Source organism: Triplophysa rosa, linkage group LG18 (genome assembly GCF_024868665.1).
Source record: "Triplophysa rosa linkage group LG18, Trosa_1v2, whole genome shotgun sequence".
Lineage (NCBI taxonomy): Eukaryota > Metazoa > Chordata > Actinopteri > Cypriniformes > Nemacheilidae > Triplophysa > Triplophysa rosa.
The window spans coordinates 1,018,004-1,034,326 of NC_079907.1; the positions used below are offsets into that span (position 1 = coordinate 1,018,004).

The 16,323-nt window shown below is 39.0% G+C and overlaps 4 protein-coding genes across 4 annotated transcripts; 3 read left to right on the forward strand and 1 right to left on the reverse strand.

The window, feature by feature from the left end:
* Positions 1-403: 403 nt before the first annotated feature.
* On the reverse strand, positions 404-8,302 carry LOC130569600 (sphingomyelin synthase-related protein 1-like). The gene is made up of 7 exons (XM_057359337.1): positions 8,127-8,302; positions 5,110-5,440; positions 4,735-5,002; positions 3,789-3,884; positions 3,272-3,389; positions 2,782-2,932; positions 404-2,700 (listed from the first exon to the last, which is right to left on the reverse strand). Exons 2-7 carry the CDS (start codon positions 5,408-5,410, stop codon positions 2,396-2,398), a joined length of 1,239 nt encoding a protein of 412 aa, XP_057215320.1. The 5' UTR covers positions 5,411-5,440; positions 8,127-8,302; the 3' UTR covers positions 404-2,395.
* Positions 8,303-9,017: 715 nt separating this feature from the next.
* On the forward strand, positions 9,018-10,581 carry LOC130568799 (dual specificity protein phosphatase 13-like). Its single transcript, XM_057357849.1, has 3 exons — positions 9,018-9,234; positions 9,610-9,827; positions 9,983-10,581. Exons 1-3 carry the CDS (start codon positions 9,116-9,118, stop codon positions 10,174-10,176), a joined length of 531 nt encoding a protein of 176 aa, XP_057213832.1. The 5' UTR covers positions 9,018-9,115; the 3' UTR covers positions 10,177-10,581.
* Positions 10,582-10,729: 148 nt separating this feature from the next.
* Positions 10,730-12,888, forward strand: LOC130568798 (dual specificity protein phosphatase 13-like). The gene is made up of 3 exons (XM_057357848.1): positions 10,730-11,246; positions 11,537-11,754; positions 12,048-12,888. Exons 1-3 carry the CDS (start codon positions 11,122-11,124, stop codon positions 12,257-12,259), a joined length of 555 nt encoding a protein of 184 aa, XP_057213831.1. The 5' UTR covers positions 10,730-11,121; the 3' UTR covers positions 12,260-12,888.
* Positions 12,889-13,176: 288 nt separating this feature from the next.
* On the forward strand, positions 13,177-16,144 carry LOC130568797 (dual specificity protein phosphatase 13-like). Its single transcript, XM_057357847.1, has 4 exons — positions 13,177-13,353; positions 14,478-14,650; positions 14,965-15,185; positions 15,256-16,144. Exons 2-4 carry the CDS (start codon positions 14,505-14,507, stop codon positions 15,456-15,458), a joined length of 570 nt encoding a protein of 189 aa, XP_057213830.1. The 5' UTR covers positions 13,177-13,353; positions 14,478-14,504; the 3' UTR covers positions 15,459-16,144.
* The last annotated feature ends 179 nt before the right edge of the window (positions 16,145-16,323 follow it).

Here is a 16,323-nt window from a genome sequence, read left to right on the forward strand (position 1 = left end):
TTTGGCCCGCATGTGATAAAAGTGACATAGTTTAAGAGTGCCATGAATAAAAGTGACTTATTTAAGACCACATTACCTAGCCAAATGACAAACAACACAATTATGATGATGATGATGTATACACATTTATTTAAGAGTTTTGTGTTTTGGATGAGTTGGAGCTATTTTTGAAATTCGAAAGAATATCTGACAACAGAATTGTTAATTTTTATCATACTGTATAATCAATTAATATATAATTAATATGTATGTCACTTGTTATTTTGGCAGATGTCCAAACAGGTTATTTTTCTACTCTTGTAGAGTTTGGTGATGCATTTGGATTCACACACAAAGCAGGATTATTTGTAGCCTAACTTTACTTCAATTTATCAAATCAAACACCTTTAGAAACTTATTTAAGTTTCATTTGTAAATTTTATTGATGATGGCAGACACATTGTGTTAAACACTGAACACAGAGCTTCTTAAATTCAACAATTCATCCAATGAAAAAAACAGTATTTCCACTTAAATAAAAAATCTAACCTTAACAAAAGCCCATAGAGACTAATGGCATTTTCAAGCACTGCACAATTAACTTTGAAACGATGAGACTGTTTTGTGTAGCATGTTTAGTGTTTGAACCATTTGACATTAAGTATATCACAATTATTTGGCGAGTCAAAATAAAGAGTCTGTTTAACATCCCCAAACTACTAAAGATGTTTTTTGTTAAGATGCTTTCAAATTCAGTATTACACACTGGACAAGAAGGGAAATGTCAAAGATAAAACATTTGTATTGTACACAGTACATAATACCATTTACCAACCAACAGTTTTTAAATCTCTCGTACAGTATGTACATAGCCATAAAATACTAACATGAGGTCCAACTCTTAATTCTCTGTGCTTAGAGAGATCTATAAAGTAAATATACTAACTTGTTATTTTAAACCTAACACAATAACTCATCAAAACTAGCCATTTCTAATGAAAACTCCCACTACACCAAAAGCACAAGAACATATCGCCCTGCTTGCAATAATCACGTTTCTGTAAACATTCACAAGATAACTAAGACCCTTCTGACCATACCATAAATCTGACAACAATTCTGAGATATTTAATACAAACAAATGTGTTAATATACCACAGCATTGGCAAATGGGATAAAGCAGTTAAAAATGTCAATCTAAGGTTTTGGCATTTCAGTGTTTTTGTTAAATGAACAAACATAAAGGTCAGCATAACAAGTCTCATGAAACCTGTCAAGGATGTGTTTGGGTCAGCCTTCACCCCAAAATCTAAAGAAAAACATAAGATTGTAAATTACATTAAGAACAGCTTATTTTAAGACCTTAAAGATTTTTTTGCATGGTGACTCTTCCAAGACAATTACATTCTAGACATGTTCCTTGGAAAGTCTCATCCACATAATGTAAAACAAAAAACAATAAAATTAAGAAATTCAATAAGAAAAGTATACACCATGGATGTAATTGTTGTCCTTCCTTAATTTATGTGCATTTAAATATTAAGTAGACTGTATAACAATGAAAATTTAAAGAGAACCACCTTTGAGAATAATTACAAAAATACTCAAGTGAGAGTGAGACTAATCTGTGTAAACTTAATTGTCATGAAAATAATAAATTCCAAAGCAATTTAAAAGTGCCAAAATAGTCCAATCCCAAAATAGCATTAATTATAGTTTTCTTTTGATTTTCTTTGACGTTTACCAAAATTCAGAGTCTCAAACACACGATTAAAGCATCATTCTTTCATTCCACACAAATACAAATACTGCCAAAACAACATCTGCACAATGAAACAATGTAGACATCTGACGCACAACAATAATAGCGATAAAACAAAAACCTACGCAATGACATTGTTTCAGATAAAACCATGTGGTTAACAATGAAAGAACAGCAGGCTGTGTCCTATTGCTTCAAAGATTGAAACTCTTATTAAAGTTGAAACGTCTTTGGAGGACATGAGGAATTTACCACGACGAGCATCTAAAATAATACTGCCAAAACTGTCATTCAAAGGATTTTAAGACGTCTAAACGTGTCCTGTCTAGCACTTCAACAGAACCCAAATAAAAACTGTGAAAAGACTGCATTTCCAGTTAAATGCTTTTAGTGTTGGGCAATGCATAAAACACCTTTCCAAAGAAATTCAATCTTGTGATTATCAGTCTGATTCCATGAGGAAAATATGAGTGAATATTCACAGTCAGAATTCATGTTCCAGTCCTCCTAGAAGAACCACAATGACCGTTAAAATGTCTAGTGTGTTTGCATGTTAGGGGTTAGACGCGTCTTTGGCGTCCATCATGGCAACGCAGAATCTGATTCTGTTTGTTCAGAATCATCAGTACAAACATGAGTGTGAGTGTGTGTGTGTTAGCCGATGAGTCTCTTGAGTATTGCAGGTCGAGTGAAGGGCCAGCAGTACTCGTTCGGAACCGGACCGTTAACGTTGCACTCAAAGAAGGAGAACATGGGGAACCAGATTCGAGCGCGGCGGCTCTGCTGGTACGCCCGCGTGTTGGCCAGCGTGTGGTAATACAGGAAGAGTCTGGTGGTGATGTAGAACGCGATGAAGACATCGATGGAATAATGCTCGTGAGCCGCCAGGATGAAGAAGATCCCGAACAGGTTCAGAACCCACGACAACGTGTGTATGAAGTTCCAGCTGCGCGGCGTGTCTGTAAACACAGAGAGACAACACATCAGAAACAAACTCTATATCACTGACACCTGTGTTAGCAGTGTGTGCGTGTACTAACATTCAGTGACAAAGAAGTTGAGCATGGTAAGAACGACAGTGTGTCCGCTGAACATGTAATCTCCACACGTGTGGACTCCTGTGAGGGTCATCCCGAACCCGCTCCATATGGCCACTGCACGCTGAAGCTTGGCCCACATGTCACCGTATATCTAACACACACACAACAGACACATACATCAGCAGAGCAGACAAAGACTTTATAATCTTATAACATATTTTATCCTTCAAAAAAAAGTTGCCTAAAACAAATCCGCGATTGAGTATGCTCAAGAAGCTGTGCGGACACGTTTGTGCGCAAGACGGACATGGAGGAAAGTCAAGTATACCCGACCCTTAAGGGAGCAGCCTAACTGAAATTTTATATTGTCAGCTCACTACATTTCCAAACAAACTTAGGTTGTATACTGTATATACAGTATGTGTATATATATATATATATGTTAAATGATCTGATTGTATATTTGCAGTGTTATTTTGTGTGTCTGTACCTTCCCAGTGCACTGCAGGTGTTGACCCGGCACGGACAGAGAAGTCACGAACATGGTAACACACCGCAGCATAAAGACCGTCCCCATGAGATTACACAACCGTCTCAACAGAATTGACCTGAAACACACACGTCACAGTGGGTCAGGAATAAACAAGTGTTTGATGGGCTGAAGTTTGGTTTCTGTGGTCCTTTTGTGATTATAAAAGAGAGACGAGACGCACTGAGCTCCAACCCGTTTCACTGCTCCAGTTAAATAATAACCAACCACTTGACAAATACACCACATTAGAGGAAGTGACGTTCCATTTGGAGGCCAAAAAAAACCTCACCCAAAAGAGACAGTTACACCCCAAACTCACAGCGGTGGTTAAACCAGACGTCTCAAACCTCTCAAACAAACATATACATGCTTAGAGTAACATGGAGCTGTATAAGATTTTACATAGCTTACGTTCAAGTTCCTTGAAACGGTGTACATGCGTGTGTGTGTGTGTGTGTGTGTGTGTGTGTGTTACCTGTGTTTATGAAGAAGCAACACTAGCAGCCAAATAGAGCACAAGATCACACCACAGGCCTCTGCCATCGAAAAAGCCCAAGGGATTCTGGGTACACTGCAGACACACAACAGAGAGACTGTGACGAGCAGATGGAGGTTTGGTCTGCTGTTTATGTATTTCTGTGCTCATCTTCAGCTGTGACCTCGAACCCTCGAGTCTGCGCTCATCACCTGTCAGTCATCTATAAAATTAGCATGGCCTATGCTTTTGTCAGAAATCTAAAGCGTCAGAAAGTAAAAAAATAAGCTAAATGAGTTGCCCTCCATCAGAGAACGACAGAGGTGTGATGTGCACGAGGTCAATGATCTTGAGTGATGTATGAGGTTCCTGTGCCAAGCACACTCCCCGTGAATCAGTATATGGTGTACACGGGTCCGGGCACTGGTGAGGACCCCGGCTCCCTTCTCATTGGGACACCGTTCACTTGTTTTCCTGTGACGTGACTGCTTAAGCGCGTTTTGATACTTCACGGTATTAATCAACAACCGGCAAAAGCGACATCTGTCTGACTTAAATACTGGTTGAAGTACATTTGAGAAACACTTTCATTATTCTGTTACATATCAGTGCACAAATGTGGTCGATTATTAAATTGAACTGTTGTGTTGTTAACCGTCTTGCAACGTTTGTTTATACTGAACACAGAATAAGCCTTTGTCTTTTCAGAAGTTATATTCGGCTCCTGCGAATTCGGTTAAACGTCTTCAAAACTTGTCACGTGATTTCCGGTAAGGGAACATAGGGAGCATCCATGCGGTGCATTTTGGGAATTTGTAGGGAACGAACGTTTCAGTGCACTGAAAGGATTTCACAAATGAGAGAGCCCTTAAAATGGCTCCCCGATCAGTGCCCTGACTACTAGACTGAGCGTTTGCTAAATGACTCAAATCGAACAGAAAGTCACCTGTCCAGAAAGATGTCGGGCAGCGGGGGGTACGTCCTCATGTCCGGCACTCGCTCGTGCACGATCACCATGACAAATGACGTGAAGCCGAAGACAAAGACCACGTAGACGGAGCTGATGATGGTCTTCCAGTACTCCGGGTCCAGTCGTCGCGTCTGCTGCTTGTACTTGCCATTGTTGTACTGGTGATGATGGTCGCCGCTCAGAGTGTCCAGCACAGCGTCACAGTCATGCGTGGAGTCACCGTTACACAACCAGTCCGGTGCACCTGCGCACAACAGTGCATAATCAAACATATGAACAAAAACATTTACATTACAAACATTAAAATGTTAAGATCTTAGTTAGGAATATGTTTTGTATGTCATGAAGCACCTGCGCTGTTCTGAGGCGAGTGTCCGTCGTAAGACAGCCCGAGTTCTTCTAACACATCAGCGTTTTGTTTCTGCAGCTTGCGGAGAGAGACCATCAGCCGCTTGATGTCGCCCAGCACCTTGAGCTCCAGCGGAGGAGAGCGCAGGTCATACTCGCTCAGCGTCAGCAGGCTGGTTCCATCCAGGCGGTGTTTGTTACACAGCAGGTCCACGTAATCGCAGAAGCCCTCCTCGCGCAGCCAGCGGCCCACGTGTTTAGGGGTCCACTGTCTCACGCTGAGCTGCCCGCCGCCGCCAGACATCTCTGTGTCTATCGCTCGCTCTCACGGGAACTGTAGAGAACACAGAACATCATCATCAAGATATGTCATTTACTTCTTATTAAATCCATATGCTGTAAACTTTGGAGCTCGGTGGTTAGAGCCAGGCGCAAGCAACGCCAAGGTCATGGGTTCGATCCCAGGGATTGCACACACACACTTACAGAAACAAATGTAGAATATAATGCAACGTAAGTCGCTTTGGATAAAAGCGTCTGCCAAATGCATGAATGTAAATGTATGACAGCTGTGCACCCGCATGCATGTTGATGAACTGGTCATGTAAGCCACGTTAATGGCATGGATTTGATGTAGAGAGGATTTCAGACTGTGGTTGTCAGCGTGAGCTTCAAGAGAGTTTGGCAGAGAATCAACTCATTCATTAAGAATCAATCTGAGCGAAGCGTCGTCTGTCTGCACTGACAGCAGCACAAGTGAGAAAGCGCCTCTAATATGAAAGAGATCAAACCACAGAACACGACCGCAGGCACAACGCAGCAGCTACCGATGAAATTATCATTGACATCTGCGTTCAGAATGAAAAAAATATAGCGTTCGCTTTGTTTGATCTTTTTATTTGCTTTTATCTTTTGAAGCTTTCATTTAACTTCTATTTATGATGTTGACTGTGTTTACACAGACAAAGGCAAATCAGCTTACACAAATCAACAGAAGAAATGATCATAAATGCAGACACCGTCCAACATGAGCAATCTCTTGTAATACACACGGCTGGTTTAGTGCACAAACATTACGTGTGTTTGTTCACAATCATTTCAGTTTCAATTAAACAAAAATGCAGCATAGTAAACGCTTGAGTGTTTAAAAAAGTCATCTTCGTACGCTCTCAGAAAACATTTTCTCTGCTTGAGCATTAATTCTCTTCAGAGCAACAGAAACTGTGGCAGATTTGCTCTCATCTAACGGTTGAGACTGTTTTACACAACTGGAAGAGAAACTCGCAAGCGAAGGCGTTTGTGCTGCATCAGTCAGTTAAAGATGTTGGGAAAGATCCTCTTTTCCTGCTGAAAACAGACACACATCTCCTGACTCAACACACACACATGGTTGTATCACAGCAGAGACGACAGTCACACAACGTACTGTACCTGTAGTCTCCTGAGAGCAGCAAACATGCATTCTAAATCAAACAAATGCGTTTCCTCCAACAGAAAGCAGGAGTCATGTCAATGCTGAACGTGACGTTGCTGTGAGCTCCTAACAAAACTAAACTTCGACTGCTGTGCTGTGAATAAAAGCATTTCGACAGATGCATGTGGAATCACACGACCAAAGGCAGCAGACTTCACTTTGCAAATTTCAAGCAAATAAATAGTAAACAAGGTATGCAAATGTTAGAAAACGACTTCCACTGAATCTACTGAAAGACATCAAAATGGTAAAGTCCAGTGCAAAGTTCCACGCACATCTTATCAAGTTATTAGTTTAACACCGTTCATCATATCTGAGCTGTTGGGTCGCTGATATTAATTCTGTCACTACAGCCTGACATATATAGTACAGCTTCAGACACGTGTATGGAAAAGAGGAAAATGTCCCAAACAAAGACTGACAAATCCTATGGAAAGTCACAAAAACCGGTTTCCAGGATTTCTCTTTCTGGCGTAAAAATAAGGAATAGTTGCACATGCATAATTCTATACCTGAATGCAGTGAAAGGAAAAAGTTGACATGAAAGGAAAAGTTTATTTAAAAGAATAAAAAAAATCAAAAGAGCAGGAAAACATAACTGTCGTCACTTGGGATCAGTGTTGGGTAAATTACTCTGAAAAAGTAATTAATAACTAGTTACTTATTACCTATTCAATAGTGTATTTAGATTACTGTACAAATTACTCTCCAAAAAGTATTTAATTACATTAAACTAATGACTTTCTACATATATCCTACATCAACCTTGATTCGTTAAGTGAATCAAGGATAGACATGAAACGGCTCTTTTATTTCATTCAAATAAATCATATTTTAAAGTTAGACTTTGAATTTTTTTGTAAATTACACAGTATTTAGATCAATTACATCAGAAGTAACTGTAATTAAATTACCGTAGTCCCTTACTTTACTTTTTCAAGGGAAAATTAATTAAATTACGGGAGCTAATTACTTAGTAACTAGTTACACCCAACACTGTTCGGGATGGGCATATTGTAACAGTGTACAAACTCTTTAAATATTCCATATACAAAATAACAGCAGTAAGGAAGAACTCAACACGCTTTACGATTACCACAGCCACGCCCATCGAGGCCACACCCACATGTGTCATAGTTCGTTACTGTGAATACCTGATACAGAAGAGCTCATAACGATAAACCAAACTTTGGATCAGAATAACACTGTCTGCGTCTCAAAAATACGGTTTAGGTAGACAGAAAACAGTGAACAGTTAGTGGTAGTGAACAGAACACATGCATGTAACGTTAACACAATACATGAACAATAAAACAGACTGACAATGAGTCACTACAGTAATGTGTCTAAACAGACACACGTCATTTCACACATAAACCAACAGCGTCATGACAAAACTGAGAAAAAGACACAAAATAAAAGAGTAACTTAACGTTAAATCAAGCTCGTCACTCTGTTATAACTCTAGTATTGTGGTAGTGTTGTGCTAATACTTCAGACTAATGTGTGTTAGCATGCTAGCTGACAGACCGTTGGCGTCACTTACACTGAACATCAGATTCTTCACGACACACCGCGATAAATCTCCACAGATGGCACCCTGTCGGGACATTTGGGGTAAATCATCTCGCGCTGAGCCAGCTGGAGGCGCACGGTCCAGATGAGAGCGGTAAGTGAGCGCGCCTGCCTGTGCGTGTGCGCGTGTGTGAACTAAACACTGCGCAGACGTCACTTCCGCTGCTGTGCAGACAGCGACGCCTGCTGGTGAACGTGTTGAGTTACGCCATCATTCGCTTCGTCAGCTAAATCCACTTAAACCAAATACATTATTGATAGTACAGATATCCATTAATTATTTAGTGTTTTCAATAAATATAATGAATAATAAACATTAAAAAACATTTTGTTTTGTTAAGTTTGCAATTTAAAAGTTCGCTAGCATATAGAATTGAATTAACTTAATAAATTGAATCAAGATAAAAACTGTATTAAAATAAATGTACAGAATTAATTATTGGTGTTTGGTCTAGTTTAATGCTGTTGGTTTCCATCCTCCAGACCACCAACAGACCCCATTATAGTTTTCATTGAGACCAATATCATTTCCATTATAACCATTAAATCCATTAGAGTTTAGAGTTGTTTTTTCATCAAGGAAGTTAAAAGACATTAGGCCTAACTAAAGCCACACACCTTTTAAAGACTCTGTGTGTTTGGTAAAAACGGCGTTATTAAAGATACCTTATTTCAAAGTTATGGTGTGTCACGTATCCGTAGAACCAGATGAATGTTATTATTTTCTCTTTTGCATTTCCCACTTCTGACCGGGAGAAGCTGGTTTAATTTTAGATGACCGCCTGCACCTGCTCCTGTCACTTTAAATATATATATCACTTTATCTTGGACAAGAGCAGATATGACATGCAAATCTGAACACAGAGAGAACGTAAGGCTGCTGATTGAGAGAGGGAGAGAAAAAAGAGAGAAAGAGTCACATCACGCACAGAGACCCATGGTGAGACTGCACACTATGTAATGGATGATTCCCATCATGAAACGCCCCCCATTAAAGAGCTGGAGAAATTACTGTATGGAGGGAAGAGAAGTGGAAATCACGTGGATGAAGTTTGGCCCAACCTGTTTCTAGGTGACATGTGAGTCATAGGCTGAGTAAGCAGCCTACTTAGTGTGCATTTTTAGATGCTTTCAAACGTGCCTGAAATATTGCTTTCTATATTTCGCTCACTAGGTTTTAAAACACAGCCATAATATCTCTGTGTGATATTTGAATTGCCAATGTGATCTTATTCGAGTATTATGCAATATAGTGTCGATGTAAAGAATAATTTTTCTGGTTTAATCTCTCAGATGCCGTATTTTAGCCAGGGGTTAGGACTTCTCTCTAGAGAGAAAATCTTTACTCCTTCTGTAGATGAAGACCCTTTATGGGTATCATAAATAAGCTCAGAAATCTGCTGGCTCTCAGAGGTCACTGGACGTTTTAACAGTTGTATGTTTATGATCTTCAGGTGTGTAGCCAATGACCGGTTCATTCTGTGGAAGCTGGGCATCACTCACGTCCTGAACGCAGCCCATGGAAAGATGCACTGCCAGGGCAGCCGTGAGTTTTACGGATCAGCGGTCGAGTATTACGGAGTCCCAGCAGACGACTCACCGTCGTTCAACTTGTCTGTTTATTTCCAGCCTTGTGCTGATCATATTCAGGAGGTCCTCAACTGTTTGGGGGGTAAAAGCGGCCATGACCGGCCTGTTTGTTTAATCTAACTCAACATACTGTATATGTTGCATTTAATCTTAGATGTTCTACAAATGAAACAGCAGCATGCACAATATTTAACAGCGAGAGCAGATTCCATTAACCAGAATTCTCTTTTGCTGCAGCACGGATGTTGGTTCACTGTGCCGTAGGTGTGAGTCGCTCCGCTTCTCTGGTTCTGGCCTATCTCATGATCCATCAGCACTTTTCTTTACTGGACGCTGTGAAAACCATCAAACAACATCGCTGGATTTTCCCAAACCGGGGATTTCTCAAACAGCTACGGGCTCTTGATGCGACGCTGTGCCGTGTGAAGTGATGGTGGAATAAAACACGACATTTTAGTTTCGTGATGCAGCTCCCAATGAGCATTGTTGATCAGTCATAGCTCAGAGAAGTTTTGAGATGTTTTTCATTTAGGTATCAATTTAGTCTCAGGTGTTCTTCCTAAAACTGCTCACATGAAGAGTCTGGAGGTGTAAAATGAACGAAGAGAGGTGAAATCATCTGGATTTGGGTAAATTTGATGAGAAATGTTTAAGACATTCAATCATATTGACTTTTGATCGCAGACTTGAGAAATCTGAGCTCAGTTTGACACATTGTTGACATCTCTTCTGAAACTGCAATGACAGACACATTTGTGACTCTTTTTCTCTGAAGAAATATCTGAGACAAAGACACTTAAGCAAAAGTTTCCATTCGCTCTCCATTTAATCTCATTGATGTCTAAAATAAATAAATGAGACTTTCTTTCTTATTACAGACCTTCTGTATACACATCAGATAATGAGGTTATCAGAACAGGTCACCTGCGCCTGCCTTGTGTGTGTGTGTAGTATTCATCAATGTGTGGGGACCTAATGTCCACACAAAGATAGTAACACCAGTCAATTTTGACCTTGTGGGGACATTTTTAGGTCCCCATGAGGGAAAACAGCTCATAAATCATACAGAATTATATTGATTGAAAATGAAAAACTGCAGAAAGGTTTGTGTGATTAGGTGTTGGGGTAGGTTTAGGGGATAGAATATATCATAAGCCTGATAAAAAATCAATGGAAGTCTATAGAATGTCCCCATAAAACATGAAAAACAAGTGTGTGTGTGTGTGTGTAAGACTATCTGCACGCTGAGGCACTAAATTGGGTAAGAGAGCAATGAAACAGCTGTTGAGGGGATCAGTCCGACAGAGACGAGTCCGGTGAGCCGTGTCATTATAAACACTCTTTATCCATTTGGCTGGTAATTCAGGGAAGAAACGATGGCCTGTAAAAACAGCAGGAAAGAGTATCTGTCAGTGAAAGACCTGCAGAAAGTTCTGGACTCGTGTAAGTTAGGTCTGCACCAAATCGATGAAGTCTGGCCAAACATTTACATCAGCAACGTGTGAGTAGAAACGGCTTGTCAGCTGCTGTGCTGAGTTAATAAAGTGTTTACATCTACTGTAACATGACAACACAGTGCGTAACTTTTATTTATACGGTTTTATATTTGAGTGTTCATTCAGACTTGACCATGTATGACTTCATCTTATGGGAGAAATGTAGGGTGTGACTTTATTTGGTCTTAAGGTAAATGATTGGACGATGAACGTGTCAGAATGGAGACAGGTGGCCGGAAGGATGAGGAGATGTGATGATGAGTTTTCACTGAAATGTCTTGATATGTCTCATCAGAGGAATGGCTCAGAACAGAAGTGCACTGCAGAAACTTGGCATCACTCATATTCTGAATGCTGCTCACTCCAAAAGAGGAAGCATCGGGGACAAAAACTACTACGGTACCAGTGTTGTTTACTGCGGTATCCCGGCTGATGACTCCACACACTTTGATTTAGACGTTTACTTCAAGCCGGCAGCAGATTTCATTCACAAAGGTCTTCACACTCCTGATGGTAAGACAACATATACCTTTGACTTTACACACAAAACATCCACAATGCATACGATGTGTTTCAAATCATTTAAATCATGAGCTTAATGTCATGCATGGTCATAAAAAGACAAATCAGATTTTAATTCCAAGACATCAATGAGATTAAAGGGAGTGCCAATGAAAAATCGCTTGAGCCCAAAGTCCCCCCCCCATTTACTTTACTAATGAAAAGTTGCAAAGAATTGTGGATGCTGTTTTTATCATCGACGAGCATGATGTCTGTGTGTTCTAATATCTCTCTTCATCTTACAGGAAAAGTTCTGGTGCATTGCATCATGGGAATGAGCCGCTCCTCGACGCTGGTGCTGGCGTATCTGATGCTCTATCACGACATGCCTCTACACAAGGCCATAAAGCGCGTCATTCAGAAACGGGCCATATACCCCAACAGAAACTTTCTGGCATTGCTACTGGATCTGGACCTACAGAGGAAGAGAAAACACAGAACGTGCGTCCTGCTGTGAAGAATCGCCAACAGATCACATGATGAAAATAAACATGCTGCTTTAAATGATTATAATATTTAATAGTTATGATATATGGACCAATGAGATTTCAGTGTGGATGCAGAATCCGTTGGGACAAAAGCTTCTGTGCCACTTTAGCATATATCTGGATTTTTGTGGTAAACACTGTGAATTGTAATGAATATGTATGTATACAGTATATATAAAGAAAAAGCTAAGAGTTTAACTTGTTTTAAGATTTAAGATAGAGTATAGAAATCTCTCTGCGAACAAATGCGAGACAAAAAGCATAACTTTATGAATCCCAGAAGGGTAGTTTAATAAATACACTCTTTGAGAAATGTGTGTCACCTCACACTCGATACATAAACAGACACACGACACACTACCTCTGTACAGCACTGGACACAACTCAAAACAACAAATGGACCAAAGAATCAATGTAAACGTGTCTACATGTTTATGACACTAAATGATATGTCACAAAATGTGAAAGTTGAAAATAAATGTTTTAAATTTACATTATGAGTCTCTTCAATGATACACGAACAAACGTTTCAGTTCTGCAATGTGATATTTTTGAAACATGTTGAACATGTAGAGGACAGAATGCAATCCATCTGAAATGTGTTTGATGGTGACAGGTAAATAAAGCCGAAGAATGTGACATGTTATTGTTATTAACTTATTAAATGAAGCCTGGAAAGCATGCAAAATAATAATACAAAACAGATTAAATAAGTGTATTAATATAACCGAGTAAAGTGTATAGACGTCAATTCTCTCGCTGAGGAGCATATGAAGAGTAAAATGAGGTGATGTATTTTTATCATGGTCTTGTGGGAATGAGGTCATCTAATTTAAGACGCCGTGACTCAGACACAGTTAAGAGCTTCAACACCTTAGAAAAAAAGGTTATCAGTTATAATCACTGTAAAATTACAGACATTATCTTCTCATCGTCTTCTCCTATAAGACGGGTAACAGTCTCTACAGTAATATCGGTGAATTATATTTTAAAAAAGATAAAGTCGTCAGTTCAGTGTCCGAAAGCCACACACAAACGCTGGTGATCTGTTTCTCAACACATCGTGAGTCTGTTCGCTGAAGTTTCTTTCATTGTGTTTGTGTTTAGATTGATTTATATAGATTAGTAACTGTGTATTGATGAAGTTTATATACTTCATTAATAAAAGTTTCAAAGTATAACGTTTGCTGCATATATGTATTAATAACTTGCATCGGTGTGGGTTAAAAACACATTTGCAATGTGCAATAACTAACTATTAATATAACTATTTATATAACCATAAAATAACTATGTAATTTATTTTATTGATAGATTAATATTGATTTATATTCTTTTATTGTATAATAATTGAAATAAATAATTTTTATTTATTTTATTATTTATTAAATAAAATTTATTTGTTGAATTTTGTTGTGTGTTCGTTCTATTAAATAAACAATTTGTGGAACGGGTCCTGTAGTTTGGTCGCATTTAAAGAAACCGTGTGCTACATCGACATCTAGCGTTTCAGCTTGGTATCGCATAATCGCAGTTTAAATTCAAAATATTGGAGAGAAAAGTTTCGGTTCTTCTTAGTTTCTTTTGCTTGTTATCAGAAATAATCTTCAGCCACTCTATTATTTGTGATTGTGTACCGGAAGATAAGGGCAGTCCACGAACGCGCGCATGCGCGGTAACGCGTTTATTTTGACATTTTGAAACTGTTGAACATCATCAACTTACTTCAATGTAACTTCAAAACAAAACATTAAAACTTTGTTTAAGGAATCACTTCTATAACAGAATATAAAGGTGTTGTAGGATTATGAATTGGTCAAACTCAAGACACTTGGCTAATTCTAATATAATAAGGGTGGAAAATACAACTGATGTTAGCTCAAATGATCATTTTAACCATCTTTAGAAACAGGACACACAGCACAATTCTAAGGTTTCAATTAGTCAATAATATATACGCACCAAAAATGATGTCACTTCCTGAAAGATGACATCACCAATGAACGTTGCATGCATTGATAAGACCATTACAAAAGACTGGTGGAAACTTTCTTCAAGAACAAAATAATATTCTCAAGATAACTAACATCATTTCTATCCATAAAAACTGTCATTAAAATGTTGATCTACTGCGATATATACACAACGTAGTCATTACTCAACCTCAGTGACGCTCTGATCCGACAGGTGAGCAGTGTACAGGTGGAGTCAGAAATGCGCCGGAGCAGCAGTTTTCTGGGCCGTACTGAGGTCAGATATGAGACCCCTCCTGCATCTGAGCTTCAGAGGTTACTGTGGATCAAACCTGCAAGCAGCAGTCACCTGGACGAGGTCAGACCGGGAATCTACATCGGAGACATGTGAGGAAAATCCTCTGTAAAACATTGACTGAACCTAACGGAAGCACAGAGGAAAATATTATTCAGATTGCTGAGTCAATGTTGAAACAGATGAGAGTCTGGAGGTGTAAATGAATGTAGATTTTAAAGGGTCAAATCATCTGGATTTGAGTCAATTTGATGAGAAATGTTTGAGTTGATACTGAGATCTTCAATAATATATATCTTCAACAATGATCTCTTCTCGAACTCATTTGTGAGATTTCTCCTCTGTTTCTCAGGAGAAATATCTGAGACACAACTTGTGTGTTTTTGTGTTGTTGGATGTTTTTCAGGTATGCAGCGAAGAACAAACATTTGCTACAATCTCTTAAAATCACACACGTGTTGAACGCAGCTCACGGGAAGTTTAGTGTAAACACAGGGGTCAGTTATTACAGAGACACCAACATCACATATCACGGGGTGGAGGCGTTTGACATGCCCTCTTTTGACCTCAGTCCGTTCTTCTACTCGGCTGCAAAGTTTATCAAGAGTGCCGTGAGCACCCCCGGAGGTGAGGAGAGAAAACACACAGTTTGTTCAATCTGAACGGTAAGATGTTCATATTGTTTTCACCTGTACAGGTAAGGTGCTCGTGCACTGTGCGATGGGTTTGAGTCGCTCTTCAACTCTTGTATTAGCGTATCTGATGGTTCATGAAGACATGACGCTGGTGGAAGCCATCAAAGCAGTCGCTGAACACAGAAACATCTGTCCAAACTCTGGATTCATGGAACAACTCCGAGAACTGGACCAGAACCTCCTCGGCCGGAGCTCTGCTGTCTGAGCATCACACATTTAGAATTACTTAGAAATAGCGTAGATATCATAAAAGACAGTAAAAACCTTTTTGACAAAATACATACAGCTTTAAATGCACCTGATTAAATCACATACGGAATGTAATTTGTAGATGAAAAATACAAAAAAACAATAAATAAATCAATACTAAAGATATTTTGAGAAATGTCGGTGGGTCAGTCTTTACATAAGATGTTGCACACTACACTAAAGTCAAGAACCGGATTGAAAACAGTTGATTTAATTTGAAGGCCAAGACAGACGTGTATCCACATTATTGTCACTCACATTCAGTTGTTTTTGTGTTTTATATTTTTCTGTGTGAAAGAAGCTGTTAAAATCTGATGAAGTTTTTTAAATAATTGTGCCTCTATACAGTGCTGTTGTTTCAGCAGGAATCGAGTGTTAGACAAACAGGTTTACAGTTTTGTTGAAAGATTAGTTAGAAACCGTTTTTGCAGGGGTAAATAGAGTCCATTTTAAACTGAGGTTTGTTTCAATCTATCCAAAACTAATACTTAAATTACTGTACAAACGTCTGCACTAATGCACACAAAATTGAACAGCGTGACGATATTAATAAATATTGAAAAACAATGTTGTTCATTGTCAGTTGGATTTACTACTGTTAATAATTACGACCACAAAACCAAAATATTTGTGGCAAAAGCCAACAGAACATTGTACGGGTCCAAATGATCCATTTTTATTTTATGCTAAAAATGATTAGGATATTAAGTAAAGATCATGTTCCATGAAGATAATTAGTAAATTCCCTACCGTAAATATATCAAAACGTTATTTTTGCGAGTGGATTCAGCAAAATCACTAACAAAGATGGCCGGACACAC

Excerpts from the sequence above, each read along its gene's own strand:
- LOC130569600 (XM_057359337.1), bottom strand. The coding sequence starts at position 5,410 with ATGTCTGGCGGCGGCGGGCAGCTCAGCGTGAGACAGTGGACCCCTAAA. Across the intron at positions 3,885-4,734 it reads CCCGACATCTTTCTGGACAG|TGTACCCAGAATCCCTTGGG; the intron begins GTGACTTTCTGT and ends GTGTGTCTGCAG. Across the intron at positions 2,701-2,781 it reads CAACTTCTTTGTCACTGAAT|ACACGCCGCGCAGCTGGAAC; the intron begins GTTAGTACACGC and ends CTGTGTTTACAG.
- LOC130568799 (XM_057357849.1), top strand. The coding sequence starts at position 9,116 with ATGGATGATTCCCATCATGAAACGCCCCCCATTAAAGAGCTGGAGAAA. Across the intron at positions 9,235-9,609 it reads AACCTGTTTCTAGGTGACAT|GTGTGTAGCCAATGACCGGT; the intron begins GTGAGTCATAGG and ends TATGATCTTCAG. Across the intron at positions 9,828-9,982 it reads GGTCCTCAACTGTTTGGGGG|CACGGATGTTGGTTCACTGT; the intron begins GTAAAAGCGGCC and ends CTTTTGCTGCAG.
- LOC130568798 (XM_057357848.1), top strand. The coding sequence starts at position 11,122 with ATGGCCTGTAAAAACAGCAGGAAAGAGTATCTGTCAGTGAAAGACCTG. Across the intron at positions 11,247-11,536 it reads AACATTTACATCAGCAACGT|AGGAATGGCTCAGAACAGAA; the intron begins GTGAGTAGAAAC and ends ATGTCTCATCAG. Across the intron at positions 11,755-12,047 it reads AGGTCTTCACACTCCTGATG|GAAAAGTTCTGGTGCATTGC; the intron begins GTAAGACAACAT and ends TTCATCTTACAG.
- LOC130568797 (XM_057357847.1), top strand. The coding sequence starts at position 14,505 with ATGCGCCGGAGCAGCAGTTTTCTGGGCCGTACTGAGGTCAGATATGAG. Across the intron at positions 14,651-14,964 it reads GGAATCTACATCGGAGACAT|GTATGCAGCGAAGAACAAAC; the intron begins GTGAGGAAAATC and ends GATGTTTTTCAG. Across the intron at positions 15,186-15,255 it reads TGCCGTGAGCACCCCCGGAG|GTAAGGTGCTCGTGCACTGT; the intron begins GTGAGGAGAGAA and ends TCACCTGTACAG.